Source organism: Brugia malayi (genome assembly GCF_000002995.4).
Source record: "Brugia malayi strain FR3 genome assembly, contig: Bm_v4_ChrX_scaffold_001, whole genome shotgun sequence".
NCBI classification, from domain to species: Eukaryota; Metazoa; Nematoda; class Chromadorea; order Rhabditida; family Onchocercidae; genus Brugia; species Brugia malayi.
This window is the reverse complement of record NW_025062479.1, coordinates 2,028,794-2,048,616: the sequence shown is the minus strand read 5'-3', so window position 1 is coordinate 2,048,616 and position 19,823 is coordinate 2,028,794. Positions and strand designations below refer to the sequence as shown.

Here is a 19,823-nt window from a genome sequence, read left to right as displayed (position 1 = left end):
ATATATTGAAACATTATGCGATTTAATTTTTAATAACCACTTTTCAGGATTTCAAAATTCTTCGTTTTGAGATGTTTATTTCAGTAGTCGAATTTTAATTAATTACTGAATACGATTTTTTGACTAACACTTCCAAAAGATTTGATTGCTAATGGTGGCGTTTATCTGTCAAGTTACAATGACAAAAAAACAATTATGATTTGTTCAGAAATAGGAATCTGGAAAATATATTCGTCAACCTAATTTTGCTCACCAAATGGCTGTGAGCGGTTTTGCTTCCTCCATATTGAATAAAATTCATGAAATTGTTAGCGGTGGCGCAGTTTCTATTTTGCACAGTTACAATGGACGAAGTGATACGGTGGCTGGACCTTCCAACATGATGCAAATTCAGGTATCATCACATCTCTCTGTTGATATTTTTCGTCTGTGGTTTCTTCATTCAATTTCATGCATTTTCTTTTATTGTGAAAAATCTTTCTTTTTTCGTCCTCGGCTTGTCTCGACGTGATTTTTGCCGTGAAAATTTTCGAGGAAAAAGGATAGCTTCATAATAATCATTTTTTAATAGGATAATAATCTAGAGACAAAGAAAATAGGGTATTTCGACTTTTTTCTGCAGTGTCGTCAGTTTTTTTTTTTTCTCCTGATAAGATTAGACTGTGTTTTTGGAACATTTCTTTAAATTTTTTTGGTTTTTTGAGTTATAATTATAGGATCGTCGGCTGGTTGAAAAAACGTTTAAATTGATGGATACTGTTGTCAAGCACTGTCAACAGCCGCGTCTAAATCTTAAAAATTCACCACCTTTTATACTTGATATACTCCCCGATACTTATCATCAGTTATCTACCATCATATCCAAGAACCCAAATGTGTTGAAAGACAATACATATTTAGTATTATTCCTGGAGAACGTGCAGTCAAAATGCAAGCAGGTTCTCATATTAATGTTTTCTCTTTTATACTTTCTGTAATGAAATCTACTTACTTTAGGGTTACTTGCTTTTATTAATTTGAATACTTGTAATTGTTCGCTTTACATTTCCCGTTAGCGTGAATGTCATTTTTTCTTACAGACAATGAAATTATTCAAAGAAGATCGTGAAAGGATTTACGATGAAAGATCAGCAGCACGACGTAATCTTACCAAACTTTCACTGATCTTTTCGCACATGCTAGCAGAGCTTAAAGCTGAATTTCCGGATGGACATTTTATTGGTGAAAACTTTCGTATCACCAAAAAAGAAGCGGATGCATTTTGGAGGGAATCATTTGGCATCAAGTAACCATTTTTTGTGATATTATTTGTCAAATTGTTGTTTCAGCACAGAGAATTGGATTATCTGATATAAAATTGAAAAATGCAAAAACTTCCGTTTTTCAGGACTACCGTACCATGGTTCGAATTTCGAATTGCATTAAGCAAAGTTCATAGACTTAATACCGGTTTAGAAACTCTTGCTTTGAAGACTACCATTGACCTTACCGTTAATGAGCATATTTCGAATTTCGAATTCGACGTATTTACAAGGTTTATCTCTTTTTGTTTCTATTTATACTGATTCATATGTGAAGTCTAACTATAGTGATTATGTGCTTAAATTATGCCTTTTAGTTTTTGATAAAATATTTGCTACGTGGTAATATGTTTTTCTTTTTTTTTTTCATGAAATTCTATAGATGAAAAAAAAAAAAAAAAAAGTGATCGAGTTATATACTGGATAACTATAGTGACCGAGTTATGTACTGAATTTCAGACTCTTCCAACCGTGGAATACGCTGTTGCACAATTGGCAGCTACTTGCAGTAACTCATCCCGGATATGTTGCCTTTCTGACATATGATGAAGTGAAACAAAAGCTTCAGAAATATAGTAACAAGCCTGGAAGGTTCTTTCCTTCATTTCTTGTATTATAAATTCCATCAACCGATGTTTTTGGCTGGAACTGTTATACTCACTAGAGTATTTATTGTTTGTTTTCTAGCTATGTGTTCCGCCTGAGCTGTACACGTCTTGGACAGTGGGCTGTTGGTTATGTTGCTCCTGATGGTAAAATTTACCAAACAATACCACAAAATAAGTCACTCATACAAGCTTTGGTTGATGGAAGTCGAGAAGGATTGTAAGTGGTTCTTTCGTTCTATTGATATTGTAGGAGACCATTACTTTAACTTCATATTTAATCTTTTCATTCATATCAAGTTTAGCATAAAATTTCTCAGCAAAATTTTCATACTTTTCTTAAAATCCCTTGTCGTTTGGGTTGCTTTGATTTTACAACATGTCTTTTTAGTTATCGTTTCCCGGATGGAAGACCAACCAACCCAGACTTAAGTCATGCCTTGCAGCCAAGTCCGGAAGGTCGTGTTAAGGTAAGCAGGTATCGTCAAAGTCGTTTTGAGATCATATTCAAGTTTTTTAATTTTTACTAATTGGGCTATATTATATTTGTGTGTATTCTGATTAGCGTTAAAGTTGTCTAGCAAGACTTTTGATTTTTAGGTGACTCCAGAGCAATATCAGATTTATTGTGAGATGGGTACCACATTTGAGATGTGCAAAATTTGTGCAGAAAATAATAAAAATGTCAAGTTGGAACCATGTGGCCACTTGCTTTGTACACCTTGTTTGCAGAGCTGGCAGGTTATTATTTCCTATTTCAAGAGTGTGAGGTCCAAGTGTAATGGTCTCTTTAATTATGGTGCGAATAGTTTGGTACATCGAAAAAACAGTTGCAGTTTTCACTTAGTATTATATTATTATGAAATCTTATTTACTCCTCAAAGATTGATTTTAATTTTTTTTTATTAAATGATATTTGTTGTTGTTTACTTATTTGCTGCATTTATTATCTAACATACGCTTTTATTCCGGATATATGTACCACCTCTGGATTATTGTAGGAATCAGATGGTGGTGGTACATGTCCGTTCTGTCGCTGTGAGATTAAAGGTACGGAGAGAATCATTATCGATTCATTTGATCCGATAGAAGCTAATAAAAAACTTGGTTATGAAACGATTATTGAGAAAAGCACTGTTAAGAATGTGGTGAGTCATTTTCGTGTTTTTGTTTTGATTCCATAATTTTGTGAATAGATTCTTTCACACTCACTATTAAATGTTTTCATCTACACATTTTTCAGAATTTAGAATTATTCCGAACTAAAGATGTAAGATAATTATTGAAAAAAATTGTTTCTAGCGGCAGTCATGGCCACCGAGGAGTGAAGCTGTGCCACCTCGACGAGCACCTCCATTACCTCCTCGTTATGATTCATCTTCAGCTGGCAATAGTCCATCTGTAACACACAAGCAGTTGATCTTCGATGTTCCTATAGCAAGCAACAATAACATGTCAACACATAATGAGGGAAAACTTGATCAAACTAGAAATGTTTGTTTTTCTTCAAATTGAAGGAATAGCATGGACAAATAGGGAAATTTCCAGATTTGGTAAGACGAAGAGTTTGTTAACACCAAATTTTCGACGATTTTAATACTTTTGGGTGTAGTTCCAGGATGCTATACCGAATAGCACTTCACAGTTGAAAGTGTTAGCACCAACAACGACAGAAGGGTCATCATATGTGAATGTGGTAACTTCCGGCGGGAAGTCGAATTATGAGGGATTACAATATGTGAACACTGCTGTGATTAATGGTCAAACATAGGTCATTAAAGGTTACTGCTTTCAGATTTGTCATTCCGGCATTACTTGGGATTCACTTCATAATATCATGTTAATGTGTCGAATCCATGTTTTCTTACTGTATTTCCTTGAATATTGTGTAAATCTTGCACCGATTAACCATTTGTTACTGTCAGATATGCTAGATTTCAAATTAGTCGGCTGGATGCTCTAAATCTTGCATAAAGGTGTTAAAATTAATCTGCGTATAAAATACCGTAATTTTTACATATTGGAATTCATGTCTTTTGTAAACTGGTTCCATTTTTTTTTCAGGAAAATTATGTTTTCATGTTGCTTCTTCAGATTTCTATCTGCTCAAATATTTTTGTGCTTTATAGTTTTTTTTTTTTTTTTTCTACATTCAACATATGTTGAATAACTCTGCTAGTAAGTTCCGAGCACAACACTTTTAAATTTTTTCATATTTTATAATTTACATGACAACCAATTATGTGTTGTGCTTATTGACTAGTTCCTTTCGTTGTTAACTTATTAACACTGAAAGTGAAATAATAGTTTATAATTGCTTTGTTTTCATTGTCTTTTATTTATCTTTTCATATTGTAAGTGATTTTTCTCATTTGCATACATGTTTTTGGTACAAAGAACAATTCTTATCAAATTATGAAATCGTGTATCATAATACTGTTGTGAAATGTTCCGAGCAAAATATTAGCATTATTTTGATCTTGTGCCGAGTAATACAAAAAAATTTATCATCCGTTTTATCCGATTGCTGAACGCTTCGGTGTAAAATACTTTAAAGAGACTTGTCATTATAATATTCATCTGTTTTTCCCTTATTGCTCGATTATTTGGCCTTGTTAACAGTTGGTCTTTCAGCTTTTTTCTCTCCGATTATTTAGTCTGGAATTTGGTCATTTCAGTGTTTTCTTTTTGCTGCATGCGCTTTTGATCTGGGCTGTTGTTTTCCTTTTCTGATTTCATTGTTCATTCCGGTTTAGGAATTATAAACGGAGGCTTATAAGATTCTTACCATTATTAGCTTTACCTAAAAACTGTATGAATTGCCATCCATTGTTTATCTTCGTCTTTGATTGAATGAGTATACGCTTAATAGATTGTCCGAAACTGCATTAATCGAGAAATATGTTTTATCCGTTGATTGATATCCTTTTTAATACATATTATCTGTAAATTATTATTACGTTCACATTGGAACTTATTCCATTCTCCTGAAGGGTAATTAAAGTTTGTTCAAATTTTAAATTGAACTGCATTAATTCCTTTGCATTTTTAGAGTCAAAAAACTTCATATTTGCTATATTTAATTCTTTCAGTAAAATTTGTTAGTTTATTTGATCAGTATGTCACATGTCTGAATGGTCCCACGAAGTTTCTCTGAGATTCGCTTTCTAAATGTAATAGATTTGATGTTTCTCATTTCAATTTTTCCAGCTGAATTCAGAAGTGAAAATGGTATTCATGAAAATATTAGCTACTTCTTTGCACTGTTCACTGCCTATTTTCTATTTTCATAATACCCAATGATACTTGTGATTATGTTATTTTCAAATTTTCTCTGGTTGAGTATGGAGGATGACAATGTGTTTATCATACATGTATTGTGTTAACCAAATAAATCATCCATTTGTGATATAATAATTTTGTATTTTTGTATTTGTCTTGAAAGACCTAATAAGTTAAAAATACCAATTGAATAGGTTATCAAATAAAATAGACGACGGAGTTCTTGATCTGATTGAGCGATTGTAAAATTTTGTTATCTTGTTTATTAATGAAATTCAGGTACCTAAGTTGTTTCCGAAAGAATGCTTACGTAGCAGCAATCTATTGATCATTATAGCACAAACATAAAAATTATAGTTGTGATGGACTTATCTTTTCATTTTGATATTTAAAGTGTCAAAGAAAATGGAAAAATGAAAAAAAAAAAAGCAACATTGTAAATAACAGTTATGAAATGGATAAAAGAAGTGGATACATTTGATGTCTTTAGATCAATGGATCACCGTCCAATGTGAACTGGTCGATCTTCAATCTCGAATTCGGCAGTTGCTGCTCGCGAGCCCTTATGCTTATGCGATCCGAGCGCAAATGCAATTGCAGCGAAAAGATATATAAGCACACATGTCCAAGCTAAATATGTGGGTAAACCTGTTGTCTGACCCACTGAATAATCCCATTCTATATTCTGCAATATCATTCATTTCCATAGTTTTTCTGCAGTTTCCAAATGACATTTTTGTTCGAAAATATTTTCATTCTTGTTTACCTTTTTTTTTTCGTGTGCGTATGTATGTATATGTGTATGTTTGTATGTGTGTGTGTGTGTGTGTGTGTGTGTGTGTGTGTGTGTGTGTGTGTGTGTGTGTGTGTGTGTGTGTGTGTGTGTGTGTGTGTGTGTGTGTGTGTGTGTGTGTGTGTGTGTGTGTGTGTGTGTGTGTGTGTGTGTGTGTGTGTGTGTGTGTGTGTGTGTGTGGATTCTTTAAAGTCATAGATAAGCAAAATTTTATATTGCATTACAATATATACATCCATTTCTAATATTGGATAATTTGAACTAAAAAAAAAACTAACATTTTTCAGTCATTATCGCAGAAATAATTTTTAATTTGAATTTGAAAATTTTCAAATCATGGTATAAACATTGGAATATTGCATGTTATTTCGCTAATTTTATAATTATAATTTATGAGAATGGAAATTTCGAGTTTTAAATAAAACTTAGTTAATTCAACAATCAAATTTGATCTCTTCACAAAAAAAAAGATACTGCTCTATCAATTTCAGTCTTGTACTTTTCGAAGAGAAATTTGTGGAATATAGATTTTCTGGAAAATAAAATGTCATAAATTTTATCATAATTTTTAGCATTCCATATAGTTGCATGGAATAATACTTCTTATTTATAACTGATTATTTTTATTATCAATTTTTCATGTTCTTATCAAATTATCTTTGTACAAAAAAATATCTCAGGGAAGAAAAGAAGCAAATAGCAAAAACCAAAATATTTAGAAAAACCTTTTACATAAGACAAAAATCCTAGAAAAATTTTTGATAATGATTAAAGATACGGCAGGAATTACTCATGATTTATAATTTCATCAAAAAAAAAAAGAGTATTTAAACCTTAGCTTGTTCTGCAACAGAACGATTCCATTCACTAATGCTGTTTGTTAATATTTCTATTGTAACAACAATACACATTGCTGAAATTTATAATTATGAATTCAAATGTAATATTTGAATTAATCATAGTATTAAAAGTTAATTTAAATTTCTCACTTTTAATGACGTAACTCTTTCAACTAAAAATTAACAAGATGTTTAATTTAAATATGATAGTCCCTTTCTTTCTTTCTTTTTTTTTTCTTTTTTTTTTCTAATGTTACAAAGAAAAAAAAATACATAAGCTTTGATTAAACATCAAAAAAAAAAAAATGTAAAATAATCAAAAATTTACCAATAACACCATAAAGACATGCAACCAAGCGTTTAAATATATAACGATGATGATAAAATGTATACACTGCAAGTGCATTAGTTGAAAACATTAGTAACAATGATATAATACCAAATACCATTTGCACCAAATAGAAGTCTAAAAATTCAAATGATTTTATTTCAACCAGTTATTTCGATTCATATTTCTTTCTTTTGTAATATCCATATAATTTCTTCTTTTTTTTTTTTTTCTGTTCTTTTGTTAGAAATGTCTATCACTTTTTCCTTTCATCGTTCTAATTCTTGCGTTTAACTAAATTTTAAAATTATCAATATTGATATCATAATGATTAAACACAATAAGTTTCACATGATCTTTATAAAAGTTATCTTAAAAGGATAAAAAAAAAAAAAATTTTTTTTCGTAAGTTTCTTACTGTGAGCTTTTGATTTTTTTTTTAATTTCAATTACTTGACTTAAACTCAGTTTTTTTTTTTTAATTACCATTTTCTAAACCTTAAACCAAGATGTATTTTCTACTCCTATGATATAATTTAACTTGATACCTTGAATTCCTCTTTCGATACATTTTATTCATTTCTTTATTTTGATAAAATTAATTGTCAAAATGAAAAAAAAAAGGAAAGAAAAAAAAAAAAAGTAAACGAACGCTTGAGATCAGCATCTGCAAGTCGAAGAACATGTTCCGGAGGCCTTGGAAAGTGCGGTATCCATTCCACTGAAAGTTTGAATTCAATAATTAACCAAGCATCACTTTTTTTTTTCGTGAAAAATTGAACATGAAGTTGTCGTTTTTGGAAAATCCAAATTTTTCATCCTAAAAGTACCCTAAGAAAATTTCAATTATATATTATTTGAAAAAAAAAAAAGTTAAATTTGTAACAGCTAACATACCAATTTGTTTTGTTCCATTTGTTTTTGTTCGCCATTCACCCCAAACACCTAACTGCACATGTATTTCTTCGAAGTCTGTATTTGTAAAATCGATTATGGTCCAATTTGGTGTGAGCAGTGAAATTACAAATATAATTATTGCTAGCTGAAATCATATATTTAGCTACTTCTTTTTTTTTATATATAATTATAATAATGTTCATTTTTGCTTATACCTTTCTTCATTATTTTGTAGAAATTAATAAAAATTATGAATTGTCAATATTATATATAATATCATCATTTTCTTCAGTTTGTTCTCATATCTCTGATTAATAATATCATTTAAGCATTTTATTAGCAGCTTAAATAAATCATTTAGCTTATAGCTTCAAATTTTCATCCTTCTTCGCTCTTCTTTTTCTTTTTTATAAGATTCAAAATCAAAAAAAAAAAGAAAATCTCGGTTAAGCTGTAATATCTTAAGTATTCTAATATTTTGCTTTCACCAACCTCTTCTAGTATTTATTAGAACATGTAAAGTAGTAGAAATTGCTATGGAATGCTACAATTAGCCTCATCATTCCTCTTATAATAACAAAATTAACAGCAATGAGCGACATTCGGCCTATGGTCCAAAAAAAAAAAAAAAAAAGAACGCATAATAAAGTTGTAAATCCAACATATTTAGTAGAAAGTAGAAAATTTAGTGAAAAATAATATTGCTATTATTCCCACTCAGTTGAACTTTAACTTCAATTTTGCTTTATAAAAAGTGCAGCAGTGCTATTGATAACAGTGATTGATAATGATAATAATAATAATAACAATACAATAATAATAAATAGTGATAATTACTATCATAAGATTAATTATTCTTTAACGGCGATCACATTGTATTCTGTTTAAGATAATGTATTCATTTTAAAAATAATCAATTACAAAATTGAAAAATATTTTATTTTAAAGATTTAATTTTGAAAAATAAGGAGGGAAAAAGACGAACATACGCAAGAAGAGTTGCAAGTGCCATACATCGCCGTTGCCATACAATCGAATGATACCTGAGAAAAATGAAATTTGAAAATTAATTATGAAAGTTTTGCAACTCAATGCCTACTTCGTCAATTTCAGTGGTTTAAATTTGTTAAGTTGCCTTAATTTTTGTGGTTTAAATTTGTTAAATTGTCTTAATTTTAATTAGTATTATCTTAATTTAAATGCATAAAAGGAATAAAATTTTTTATCGAAAATTTTCTCAAGAGAAAGAAAAAAGGAAGTATTTCCCAAAAAAAAAGACCGATGAAATATTCCAATTGCAAAGATTTGTATATATTTATGTATAAAAAGAAGCAATAAACTTTCCAGAAATCAGTTATAAAATTTTCGTCCAAATATTTAATATCTTTTGCACTATCTAAATATGTTGAGAATTAAAAAGAAAAAATGAAAGATAAAAAATAAAAGCAAAAAGCAAATACTTTAATTATTCTAACATGAAGTTGCCATGTAATTATGAAAAAAAGAATCATTTCAAAAATTTTATCGTTTTAAAAATGAAAACAGTGCAACTTTTCTTTTAATGTATAAGTTTTGCTGTGTAATAACTTTAGATACGATGAAATATGATGCTAATTAGCACTGAGGAGTGCTTAAGTCAGCAACAGGCTGTTCCGATCTTTGATGATAAACTATCATTTCAAAATAAATGAGTTAGTGTTGGTATAATGCAAATGTTCAAATCTTGAAAATTTTTGTTTTTCCTTTTCATTATCTCTCACACCTTTTTTTTCTTCTATCTCCCTTCTTTCCTACCCAATTCCTCTCCTAAATCTTTCAAACCTTATTATTTCACTTTTCACTTTTGCATCATTGTTGAATGAAGAGGAAGAAAAAAGATTAGCGTAAAAAAAAAAAAAAAAAACTCAGCCTAAATTTTAAAATACTATAAATTTAATCAATCGAAATTTTGTTACTGTAAAAGCGGTAACCGAAAATAAATTATTTTTTCTACCTTTCTCAATAGGTATTTAAATTTCTATTTTCTCCTCCTCCTATTCTTTTTTTCTCTTCTTTTTGTTTAACTTTTTGGTTGACAATATAATTATGCATGCAAGGATGAAATATAAAAAATAGAAAAAATTGAAATTTAAAAAAAAGGTTGAAGAAAACAGAAAAGGGAAGTGCAAATTCAAAAGATAATGATGAATGAGTGACTGATTATTGTAATCAAGCAAATATTCCAGCAAAGGAAATAATTTAGTAGAAAAAAACAGAAAGGAAATATTCCTTTTTTTTTTCCCGAATCTTTTCCATTTATCCCAGTTTTTCTTTTCATTGAATAACACAAAAATATTTGCTTAATTTACCTTTATAAACACTGTTTTTCGGTTGCTTTTATTGAAAAAATGAAGAGAAAAGAATTGAAAATTTCCAACATATGGCTTTGAGATTTCTACGGAATATCTCGAAGTATTTAATAATAATCTTAATAATAATAAATAAATAATATGATAATAATAATAATAGTAATAATAATAATGAAAATAATAATAATAATAAATAGTAAAAACGGTGTTTTTGCACAAGTTATCAATCAAATTCAAGTAATCATATTGCTTTGCCTTATTTAAACGGCCTCTCTTCATAATCAAATTCAGTAATTAGTAATCATAAGAATTCCCTCAGCTACTTCAGTCAATTCTACTTGATGCAACATGAAGAGTGTAAATTACATTTTTTCAAAATTTACGCTTTCCTCCAATCATCTTAACTTTTCATTCTATTCCACATTTTAAGAACAAAATGATTAAATTGGAATGACCACTGATACAATGAGAAATTGATAGAAGAAGAGGTCGAGAGGTGACTATACTGAGAGAAAATTAGAAACATCGTAAATGTAATAAGAAATAAAAGCAAATAAACAAACTGCAAAATAGGATTATTAACTAGCTAAAATACTTTTTTTTTTGTCCAAAATGTCATCTTCATTATTTTTCATTCTGTCGTCTAGGCATAATGATAAAGAAACTTGTAGTGGATGTTAATTTAATCCAGGTTGTAACTATAATATATCATATAAATGAGTCAGCAAGTTGATCACAGTCATTTTAATCATTTTAATCCATTTTACAATAATATCATAATCTAACAGTGATTTAAAATAATTGACAGAAAATCTTGTGTGGTAAGAAAATTTATCAATTATATGCATATTTTAGAATAAAGAATGAAATAAAAAATGAGAAGAAATATGATTTAAAATGATATCGGCAAAAGAAAAGGAAATAATGAGACAAAACAAACCGTTTCACATTAAGCACTTGAGATCCTCGAAGATCAACAGCATTATCAAGCAGTTGCATTTTCTTTCCTTCCCTTTTTTTTTCCTTTTTTTTTTTTCTTTTCAATTTTGCTTCGTTTATTTCTTTTACGATGCCAACAGGAAGTGAAAATTGATAAGAAGTAGTAAAATTAAGCGTTGTAGATAATAGATGATAATAATAAGATTATAATCCAGAAAATTTAATAATCGTACTTAAATGGTTTCTTGTTGAAAGAAGCGACAGAAAATATGATAATAATAATAATTGATTATTCGATAATCTTGATACCACTAATCGAAACGCTGAAGACATCGGATAAAAGTACCAGGAAATAATAACTGTTTAAATCGAAATTCTTCCAACCTTTTTCATAAAAATGAAATAATTGAAAATGATCCCTATTCTCTCATATTTCTTGCCTGTAACCCTTCCCGTAAGACTTCTTTGATTTTCATATTGGCCCTCCTCCATTTCTTCATTTTCTTCTCCTTCTCCCTCTGATAATAATGATGATCAGCTTTTAGAGAGGATGAAGAAGATATAGAAGGAGTAAGAGAAGAAAGAGAGGTATAAAATGAGTTACGTTGTAACTTATCATTCATGTGGATTTATTTGATATCCCTCTCTCTTTCTCTCTCTCTTATTTTTCAAACATTATTCATAAATTATTTCCATTATACTGATAACAGATATTTCATTTCATTTCTGTTTTTATTTTTATCTTTCATTATTTATTTTTTGCTATAATTAAATTTGAAATGTTTTTCAAAATAAGAAAACAACGAATGTCAGCTTATCAGAAGAAATTAATTTACTTTTTCCTATTTTATTACACACATTATATAATAATAACAATAATAATTAAAATATAATTTTTATTACGTAAAAACTTGAATTTATTTATTCGTTTTAATTTTGAAAGAGAAGAATGGATTTGAAAAGAAAGAGAGAGGGAGAAAAAAAGAAAAGAAAAGAAAGGATTATTTCTTAACATTAATAGTTTGATATCGAGAATTTTTCGGATCGCTAAGAAAGCTTATATTAAATGCATACAATGAATGTATCAAGAATATCCCACTTCTCTCACAAAACATAAGGAAATGAAGAAAGGAAGTGGGAGCAAAAAAAAAAAAAACGAAAACTTAAGCATACGAAATGCTAACTTCAGTTTCTTCCTTTCTTTTTTTTTTTTTTTTTTTTTACACAAAAATTTGTTGATATCTTTCCTACCAAATGGTCCATTTATAAAAGCATTTAAATTATTAAAAATAAAAAAAGGAAGCGAAAGGAAAAGGAAAAATATACATTTTCATTTCAACCATAATGAAAATTGTCAATTAACCAAACTGTTCGTATAAGTGTTTATATAATACTTATGTTTATATATACGTGTATGTGTATGTGTGTATGTTCGCTACATATCTTTTCAATGTGCTTTCTTCTCTTTCGTTTTATTCTAAAACTTATCAGTTACCTAATCGTTTCCAAATTGATGAATTGAAGAAGGAGGAGAAGCTAAAGTAAACATAAAATAAACATGAATATAATCATGTTATTTTGTTATATTATAAGATTAAGATTTTAAATTTTAGCTAAAATTATTAAAACAAATGAAATTCTCCCATCTATTTTATCCAAAAAATTTTCAACAAATTTTTATTAATACATTTACGGATTTATTTTACTACTATTTAAAAATGGCAAAATTTTACTGCTATTTTTTTCCTTTATTTTTTCTTCCTTTCTTTCTTTTTTTTTTTTCTTTTTTTGTATATTCATAAATATGAATGTTCAGTTAAATTTTACATCATTTAATTTCAACATATAATCAAATATCATAGCTATCAAAGTAAAAAAAAAATTTGCAACATGTGTTATTTAAAAATGCATGGACGTATAAATAATTTAACAAACAATTAAATAACATAAATAAGCTAGTAAATAAATAAGTAAATATGAACTACGCAATAATTTTGTGACCTAAATGTTTCTATTTTAATTCATATACACGAATTTATATATATATATGTGAATAAAACAAACTTTAATGCAATGGGTGTTAAACAATTCGTTTTTTTTTTTTTTTTTTTGCTGAAGCAATATAATTTTAAATGTATTACTTAAATTAAATGATGTAATCCACAAATTTTTGATGTGATGATTTTCTCTTTCCCGTTTAACTGTGCTAATTTTATTTGGATCTTTTTTTTTTTTTTGTCAATTAAAATGTGGAAATTTCTCGCTTATTTCAATTTATTAAAACAAAAAAAAAAAAAAAAAAAAAGAGAAAAAAAGATGAAAAATGTTGCGCTTTTCCTTCCTTTTTTTCCTATTTGAAAGAAACAAAATTCTTAATCAAGAGAAATGCACATCGATTTGTTGAATTGAAAACTTTTTAGCGAACCAAATGAAAAGGCTGTACTGATTGTCTATTTTAAGCTTATGTAATAGATTAAATTTATTATAATTTAACTTCTATCCATTGAATCAAGAATTTCACACATACAATCATTAGATTTGATTTGGTGGACGAATAAGATTCGAAGCATGTGCTAAGAAATTTTGCTAAAACAGAAAATTCAAAAACAAAGTTTATTTTTAGTATATAGAAAAACAAAACAAAACAAGGAGAAATAATAAATCCTAAACTTATATCTTGACTGAATTATCATTTTGAACTCCTCATCTCTTCTAAGTCTTCCTGTTTCTTTGCTGATTAATTGTTATCATTCATTTTTCATTAAGTTTGTTTTGAATAGATATGTATTCATGAGTGAAATGGCCACTATCAAAGATAGAAATAAATTTTCAAAAATTTTAAATAAATTTCGAATAAAAGATTATGAATTTATTAGCAGATTATCTAAAGCCAAAACCAATCATTGAGTTAGTTTGGTTAGTGAATTAATTCAAATCGATGAAATTTAGTCAGATAATATTGTAAAGGTTTTCTTTCTTTCTTTCTCTTTCCCTTTCTCTCTCTCTTTCTATTTTTTCTCAGAAAATCTATGCATATGAAGTTAGACAAATATATGTACTATTATTTGGATTTTCGTGAAAACGTACATCGGTCAAATAGTAGTGTACGAGATGGATAAATATATATTAAATGGAATAGTTACTATGTGTTTGTCACATTAATTGTTTCCACTATAAATTAATTTATTAAGTAAATTTTTTACAATATTAGTTTGTAATTAATTCATTAAAATTATTCTTTTTCATTTCAACACATAAAATTCTATGATAATTTTTGTGAGAAAAAAAAATGGAATAAAATTAATCCAAAATAAAGAAGAAAAAAGTATTCAAACAAAAAGTTATTCAACCCCTATTTTCTTCCTCTCTCTCTCTCTCTCTTTCTTTCTCTTTCTCTCTACGATGTGAAAAAATGAAATTGAGTAATTTTTTTTTTTTTTTTTTGGACCAAAAAGTATGAAAAATTTGCTCCACTTTTTTTTTTTTACCATGCAATTAAAAATTTTCACTAATATAAGCTTTTCAATAAATGAAATTTGATACAAGCAGTTGTATTAAAAAAAAAATATTAATAATAATATATTTTTATTGAATACTGAAAGGATGAAATGAACTAACTTTAAACTACTTTAAAATTAATAAATTAACTTATTCAATTAAGAATAAACAATGCGTATTTATGTATATGTAATATATAACATAATAAATTCAATTATCTCAGTGTTTTTTTAAATATATTTTATATACTGAAGTATTTTGTGCAATAAATTAACAAATGATAATAATAAGTAAATTTATCAAATGTTGGCAATTTTTTTTTTTTTTTTTTTTTTTGTCGATGAAATAAATTTACGAAAATAATTTGATAAAATTTTTGTCATGTTTAAATGAAATGAATTTGATCTGTCATGTTTAAATGAAATGAATTTGATTATTTTCTCTTTTAAGTTATATTTTCATTCATATTGCATTTTATATTCGTACTATTAATAAGTTAAAAATTAATATGTTAAAATTCTTTCATCAAAAATATCAAACCGTATTGCAAGCAATAATAGTTTCTCACTATAGTTCTTGTTAAACATGCAAATGTTATACAATTTAATAGAGGGAAAGAGGAAAAACGAACAGAGAGAGAGAGAGAGAGAGAGGGAGAGAAGAAGAGAGGTAAAAAACGAGAAAAAAAAGTGAAACATAAATAATGACAATACATTTTTGAAATGAAAAGAAAAAAAAAAAAGCGCAAGCCAATTAATTATTGAATATCTCATGCGTGAAAAATAATTGTAAATATTTAACAATTAACTTGTTTGCTTCATTCATACATAAATAATTACAAATTAATTCATTTGTTCTTGTTTATTATCAGAAATATTGCATAAATGGTATTATAAATTTTACATTTAATAATCATAATATTTCTTAGTATTTTTAATTCATTCACATTAATGCAAAATTTTTGTGAGATCAAAATTTGATAGCAATAGTAAAAAAAAAAAAATAATAATAATATATTAGCAATAATGATAATGGTAATAAATTATTAGCAATAATAATGGGAATTGATTGGTAAAAAATTTGAGAAATCAATGAATTAATCACAAAAATTTTAATGCACCATCTGATTATCATCAATCGAGAAAATCTGGAAAATGAATTATGCATTTATTCGAACGAAAAAAGTGGATTAATTTAGATGAAATCTATTTTTTCAAATGATGAATTAGGCAGTTAACATCGAAGCGTTGAGCCATTTAAATAAGAAAAAAAAAGGAAGACAAAAAACAAAAATCGAAAACAAAACAAAATAAAAGTAACAAATTCTATGTTCAAAAATTTGATGAAAGAGAAATTTATAATTAACCATTGATGATTTATAAATGCATTCAAATATATTAGCTATTAGCAGTAATTTGGTGCTTCATCAAACATCAATAGCAGTCGTTCTTCGTAATTATGACATTCTGCATAGCTTAATTATAGAACAGAAAAAACTCTTAAATGCCAAAAAAAAAAAAGTTCTGAATCTTGGTGATATTATTATTGAACTAATTAAAGTTAGCTTCAGCCTTTTTTTTTAAAAAAAAAAAAAATTAGATTCATATCATTTAGTTGTTACTGTTTTTTTTTTTTTTTTAAGCTTATTTATTAATTTCAAATTTGCAATAGTTCAATTATCAGCAGTTTATGCCACAATAAAAACAAACAAACAAACTTAGCATTTCATTAGAATTGTTCTTTAACGCAACAATTCAAATTATCAGTATTTTGCATGAAATTTAATTGAAACATTTTCATCGATGAATATTTACTAATTAAATTTATAATATTTATTTATTGAAAAATTTGAGTTGAAGTTCAATCATACTTCAATTGCTGTTATTTACTTTTTTTGTAATCAATCAATGTGAACAGAAACTATGTAATATAAACAAAATATTAATATAAATAATAAAATTGATTTAAAACTTTAAAAATTTGACATATTACAGTTAACCAACAATAAAGTTTGATGCAAATGATAAAATCAAATTCGTTTGATTTGATAGTACATATCATCAAGTATTTCCATAGAAGAAAAGAAAAAAGAAAAAGTTTGTCAAACTTTTCTTACAAGTTGACATAACTAATCAGTCAAAATTTGACAAATAATTCCATTTCTCCTATTTTGTTGCTTCTATTTGAAGCAATTTTCCAAAAAAATTGTACATAAAACCACTGAATCAAAATGGTTGTTGAAATTTTTAAATGTTTAAAATTTTGAATAATTTAAAAATATCAATCAGTTTTTGCTCATATTGATTTTACTTCAACATCTATTGAACCATTTTTTTTTTTTTTTTTTAGAGTGAACAAACTTCATTTTCATAATGATTTTTTAAAAAAAAAAATGCAAGTTTCCTATTCAGAATTAAAAACCTTCCGCTTTTTTTTCTTTTTTCGCAAATATCATAAGGTATAAACATCGAAATAAATTGATAATTATGCTATCTTGTCAGAAAAATACTGTCAATCGAGAAATTTTAATGAAAATTAACAAAACTTAGTCAATAAACTTCATCCATTTATTGTTAGATTTTTGCATTTATTTTGCAAATAAATTTCTTTATTTTCTAAAAATAACAAAAAAAAAAAAAATACAATAAACATTGATTTTTTTTTTTTTTTTTTTTCATGAACAATAGATATTTGCGAATGTTTGTTAATATCCAAACAATAAATTACTTTGCTATCATTGAAATTGTAAAATTTTCGAAATGTTTAAGTCAATATGTCATGGATAACATCTTAAATTTAATTTTGATCACAACATATAATAGAAACTTTATTTAAAACATCAAAGTTTCTCTATTTATTTAACAGTAATTTATTAAAATGTTAAGCAAACGAAACGAGAAAAGGGCTTCTTCACTTTACGAAGTACATTGTCAAGAATAATAGTTTTTTAAATTTATGGATTTTAGGGACAAAAGTATTAATAGTGCAGCAAAAAAAAAATGAAAGAAAAAAACAAGTGAGGAAAGTGAAAGTACTAAGTGGCATGATAATGAGTACTTATATGTTTTTGGGTCAATAAAACAAATTTTTAACCTCCTTTAAAAAATGAATTTTAATTTGCTACAAATTAAATTTCTTAACTTTCAATCTTTCAATTATTTTTTTTTTGAATTTAAAAAATTTAGTATTACTATAAAATTAATGATTTGATCAAGATGAAACGGACGAATAACCAGCGCAATAGAACAGTAAAGGAAAAAAAAAAAAGAATTAATACACCGCAAACTGATATTGTTAATGAAGGTAAAAGTATTTTATGATAAAAAAAACATTAACTTAATAAAATTTGAAGATAATAAAAATGTTGTAAGATTTACAGAATAAATTTGTGATTTTGATATGTAAAAAACAATAAAAAAATTTCCTCTTTTGTTCTATATATAAACATGAACATAATGTTTCACCTTTTTTTTTTTTTTTTTTTAAATTATAAAATTTAAAACAAATTTTTTTATTCAATAATTCTCAAAATTTGTCGAAAAATTTTTTAGGAAATATTTTTTAATGTGATATGTGGTGTTGAAGAGGATATTTCGATGTGATAAATGAAGTTGAAGGATATATTTCAATGTGATACGTTATGCTAGTTGGTATATTTTAGTGATAAGTGAAACTATGAAAGACATATTTCATTGTGATGGGTGATGTTAAAGATTTTTTCTCAATATGAAATATTTCAATTACTGAAATTTTTAGAAAAATTAAATTTGTTCAAAAACTTTTGATTTTAAATTAATAACTTTAACAATTGCATCACATTACTTCATCATCTTATCCATATTACTGTCATTATCTCAAAAGATTGAAATTACTCATTTTCAATGTATTAATGCTATCAAAGATGTAATAAAATGATAATAATAAAGTTATATTTCCTTCTTGTCCTTAGATGTTATTGTTTCAAATTAAATGAGGTTTTATTCATAACGCGATTTTGCAAATATACCACTTAACGATGTTTTAATCTATATTTGCTAATTTTTTACAAACAAAAAAAAAAAAAAAAAAGGTGACAAGAAAAAGTAATATTATCAGAAAAAAAATGTATAATATTTCTTTTTATAAGTAATCATTTCAATTTTGAAATATTTATTAAATTTTCCTTAAAAAAAAATGAATAAATTAAATTTTTCATTTTAAACTAATGATGTTAACAATTTCATCACCTTTATCGACACTGCTATATATAACAACAACAACAACAATAGCAACTACTATTATTATAAAAATTAATAACTTTGAAAATTTACATAACTTTCATCATTATAAAATAGTAATATCATAAATAAATACATTTTTTTTTTTTTAATTCAAAACTAATAATCATTATTATTGCTATTCGTACATTTGTATCGATTATGCTACTATTTACTAAAAAAAGAATTTTTTTTTTCATTGTTAAATTTATTTTAGTTTAATAATAATAATCGATAGGAGAGGAAGAGAGGGGTGTAACGTTTTGTTTATTTCACTACATCAAAGAGTAACAGGTTTCTAGAACCACTGAATCATCCCACTGTCACATTTGATTTTGTTAAAGGATGCAATTCTTATCAAATTTCTCATTCTTTTTTTTTTTCTTTTTTCCCTCCGTATTTTCTAATTGCATTAATAATTAATGAAGGAGACTTATTTCAATTGTTAATCATTAATTGGAGGCAATTTTATATATTAAAATTATATAAATATTTTAATAAAAAAAAAAAAAAAAGAGCTTAAAGATTGCAAGAAGAGAAAAAGAGAAGAAGCAAATTTCAATAATTGTAGGTAATGTAGATGAAGTTATCATTGTTATCACTATCAAATATATCGCATTATTCTAATTATAATTACTTTCAATTATATCACATTACCTTAACAATAATAAGTTAAAATAATGCAGTCTTCTTTCTTCTTCTTTTTTTTTTTGATTGTAAAAATTTGTTACATTAAA

At 26.4% G+C, this 19,823-nt stretch overlaps 2 protein-coding genes across 2 annotated transcripts; one reads left to right on the top strand and one right to left on the bottom strand.

The window, feature by feature from the left end:
- Positions 1 to 256: 256 nt before the first annotated feature.
- On the top strand, positions 257 to 3,677 carry Bma-sli-1 (signal transduction protein CBL-B, putative; the record flags this gene model as incomplete). Its single annotated transcript, XM_043073297.1, has 11 exons — positions 257 to 394; positions 717 to 938; positions 1,080 to 1,285; positions 1,388 to 1,534; positions 1,761 to 1,892; positions 1,989 to 2,126; positions 2,298 to 2,376; positions 2,507 to 2,647; positions 2,908 to 3,054; positions 3,209 to 3,400; positions 3,519 to 3,677. The coding sequence occupies 11 exons, from the start codon at positions 257 to 259 to the stop codon at positions 3,675 to 3,677; spliced, it is 1,701 nt and encodes a 566-aa protein (XP_042929231.1).
- Positions 3,678 to 5,687: 2,010 nt separating this feature from the next.
- On the bottom strand, positions 5,688 to 11,392 carry Bm2791 (Uncharacterized protein; the record flags this gene model as incomplete). Its single annotated transcript, XM_043073296.1, has 7 exons — positions 5,688 to 5,873; positions 6,815 to 6,894; positions 7,149 to 7,286; positions 7,801 to 7,869; positions 8,046 to 8,190; positions 9,031 to 9,088; positions 11,334 to 11,392. 7 exons carry the CDS (start codon positions 11,390 to 11,392, stop codon positions 5,688 to 5,690), a joined length of 735 nt encoding a protein of 244 aa, XP_042929230.1.
- Between the last annotated feature and the right edge of the window lie 8,431 nt (positions 11,393 to 19,823).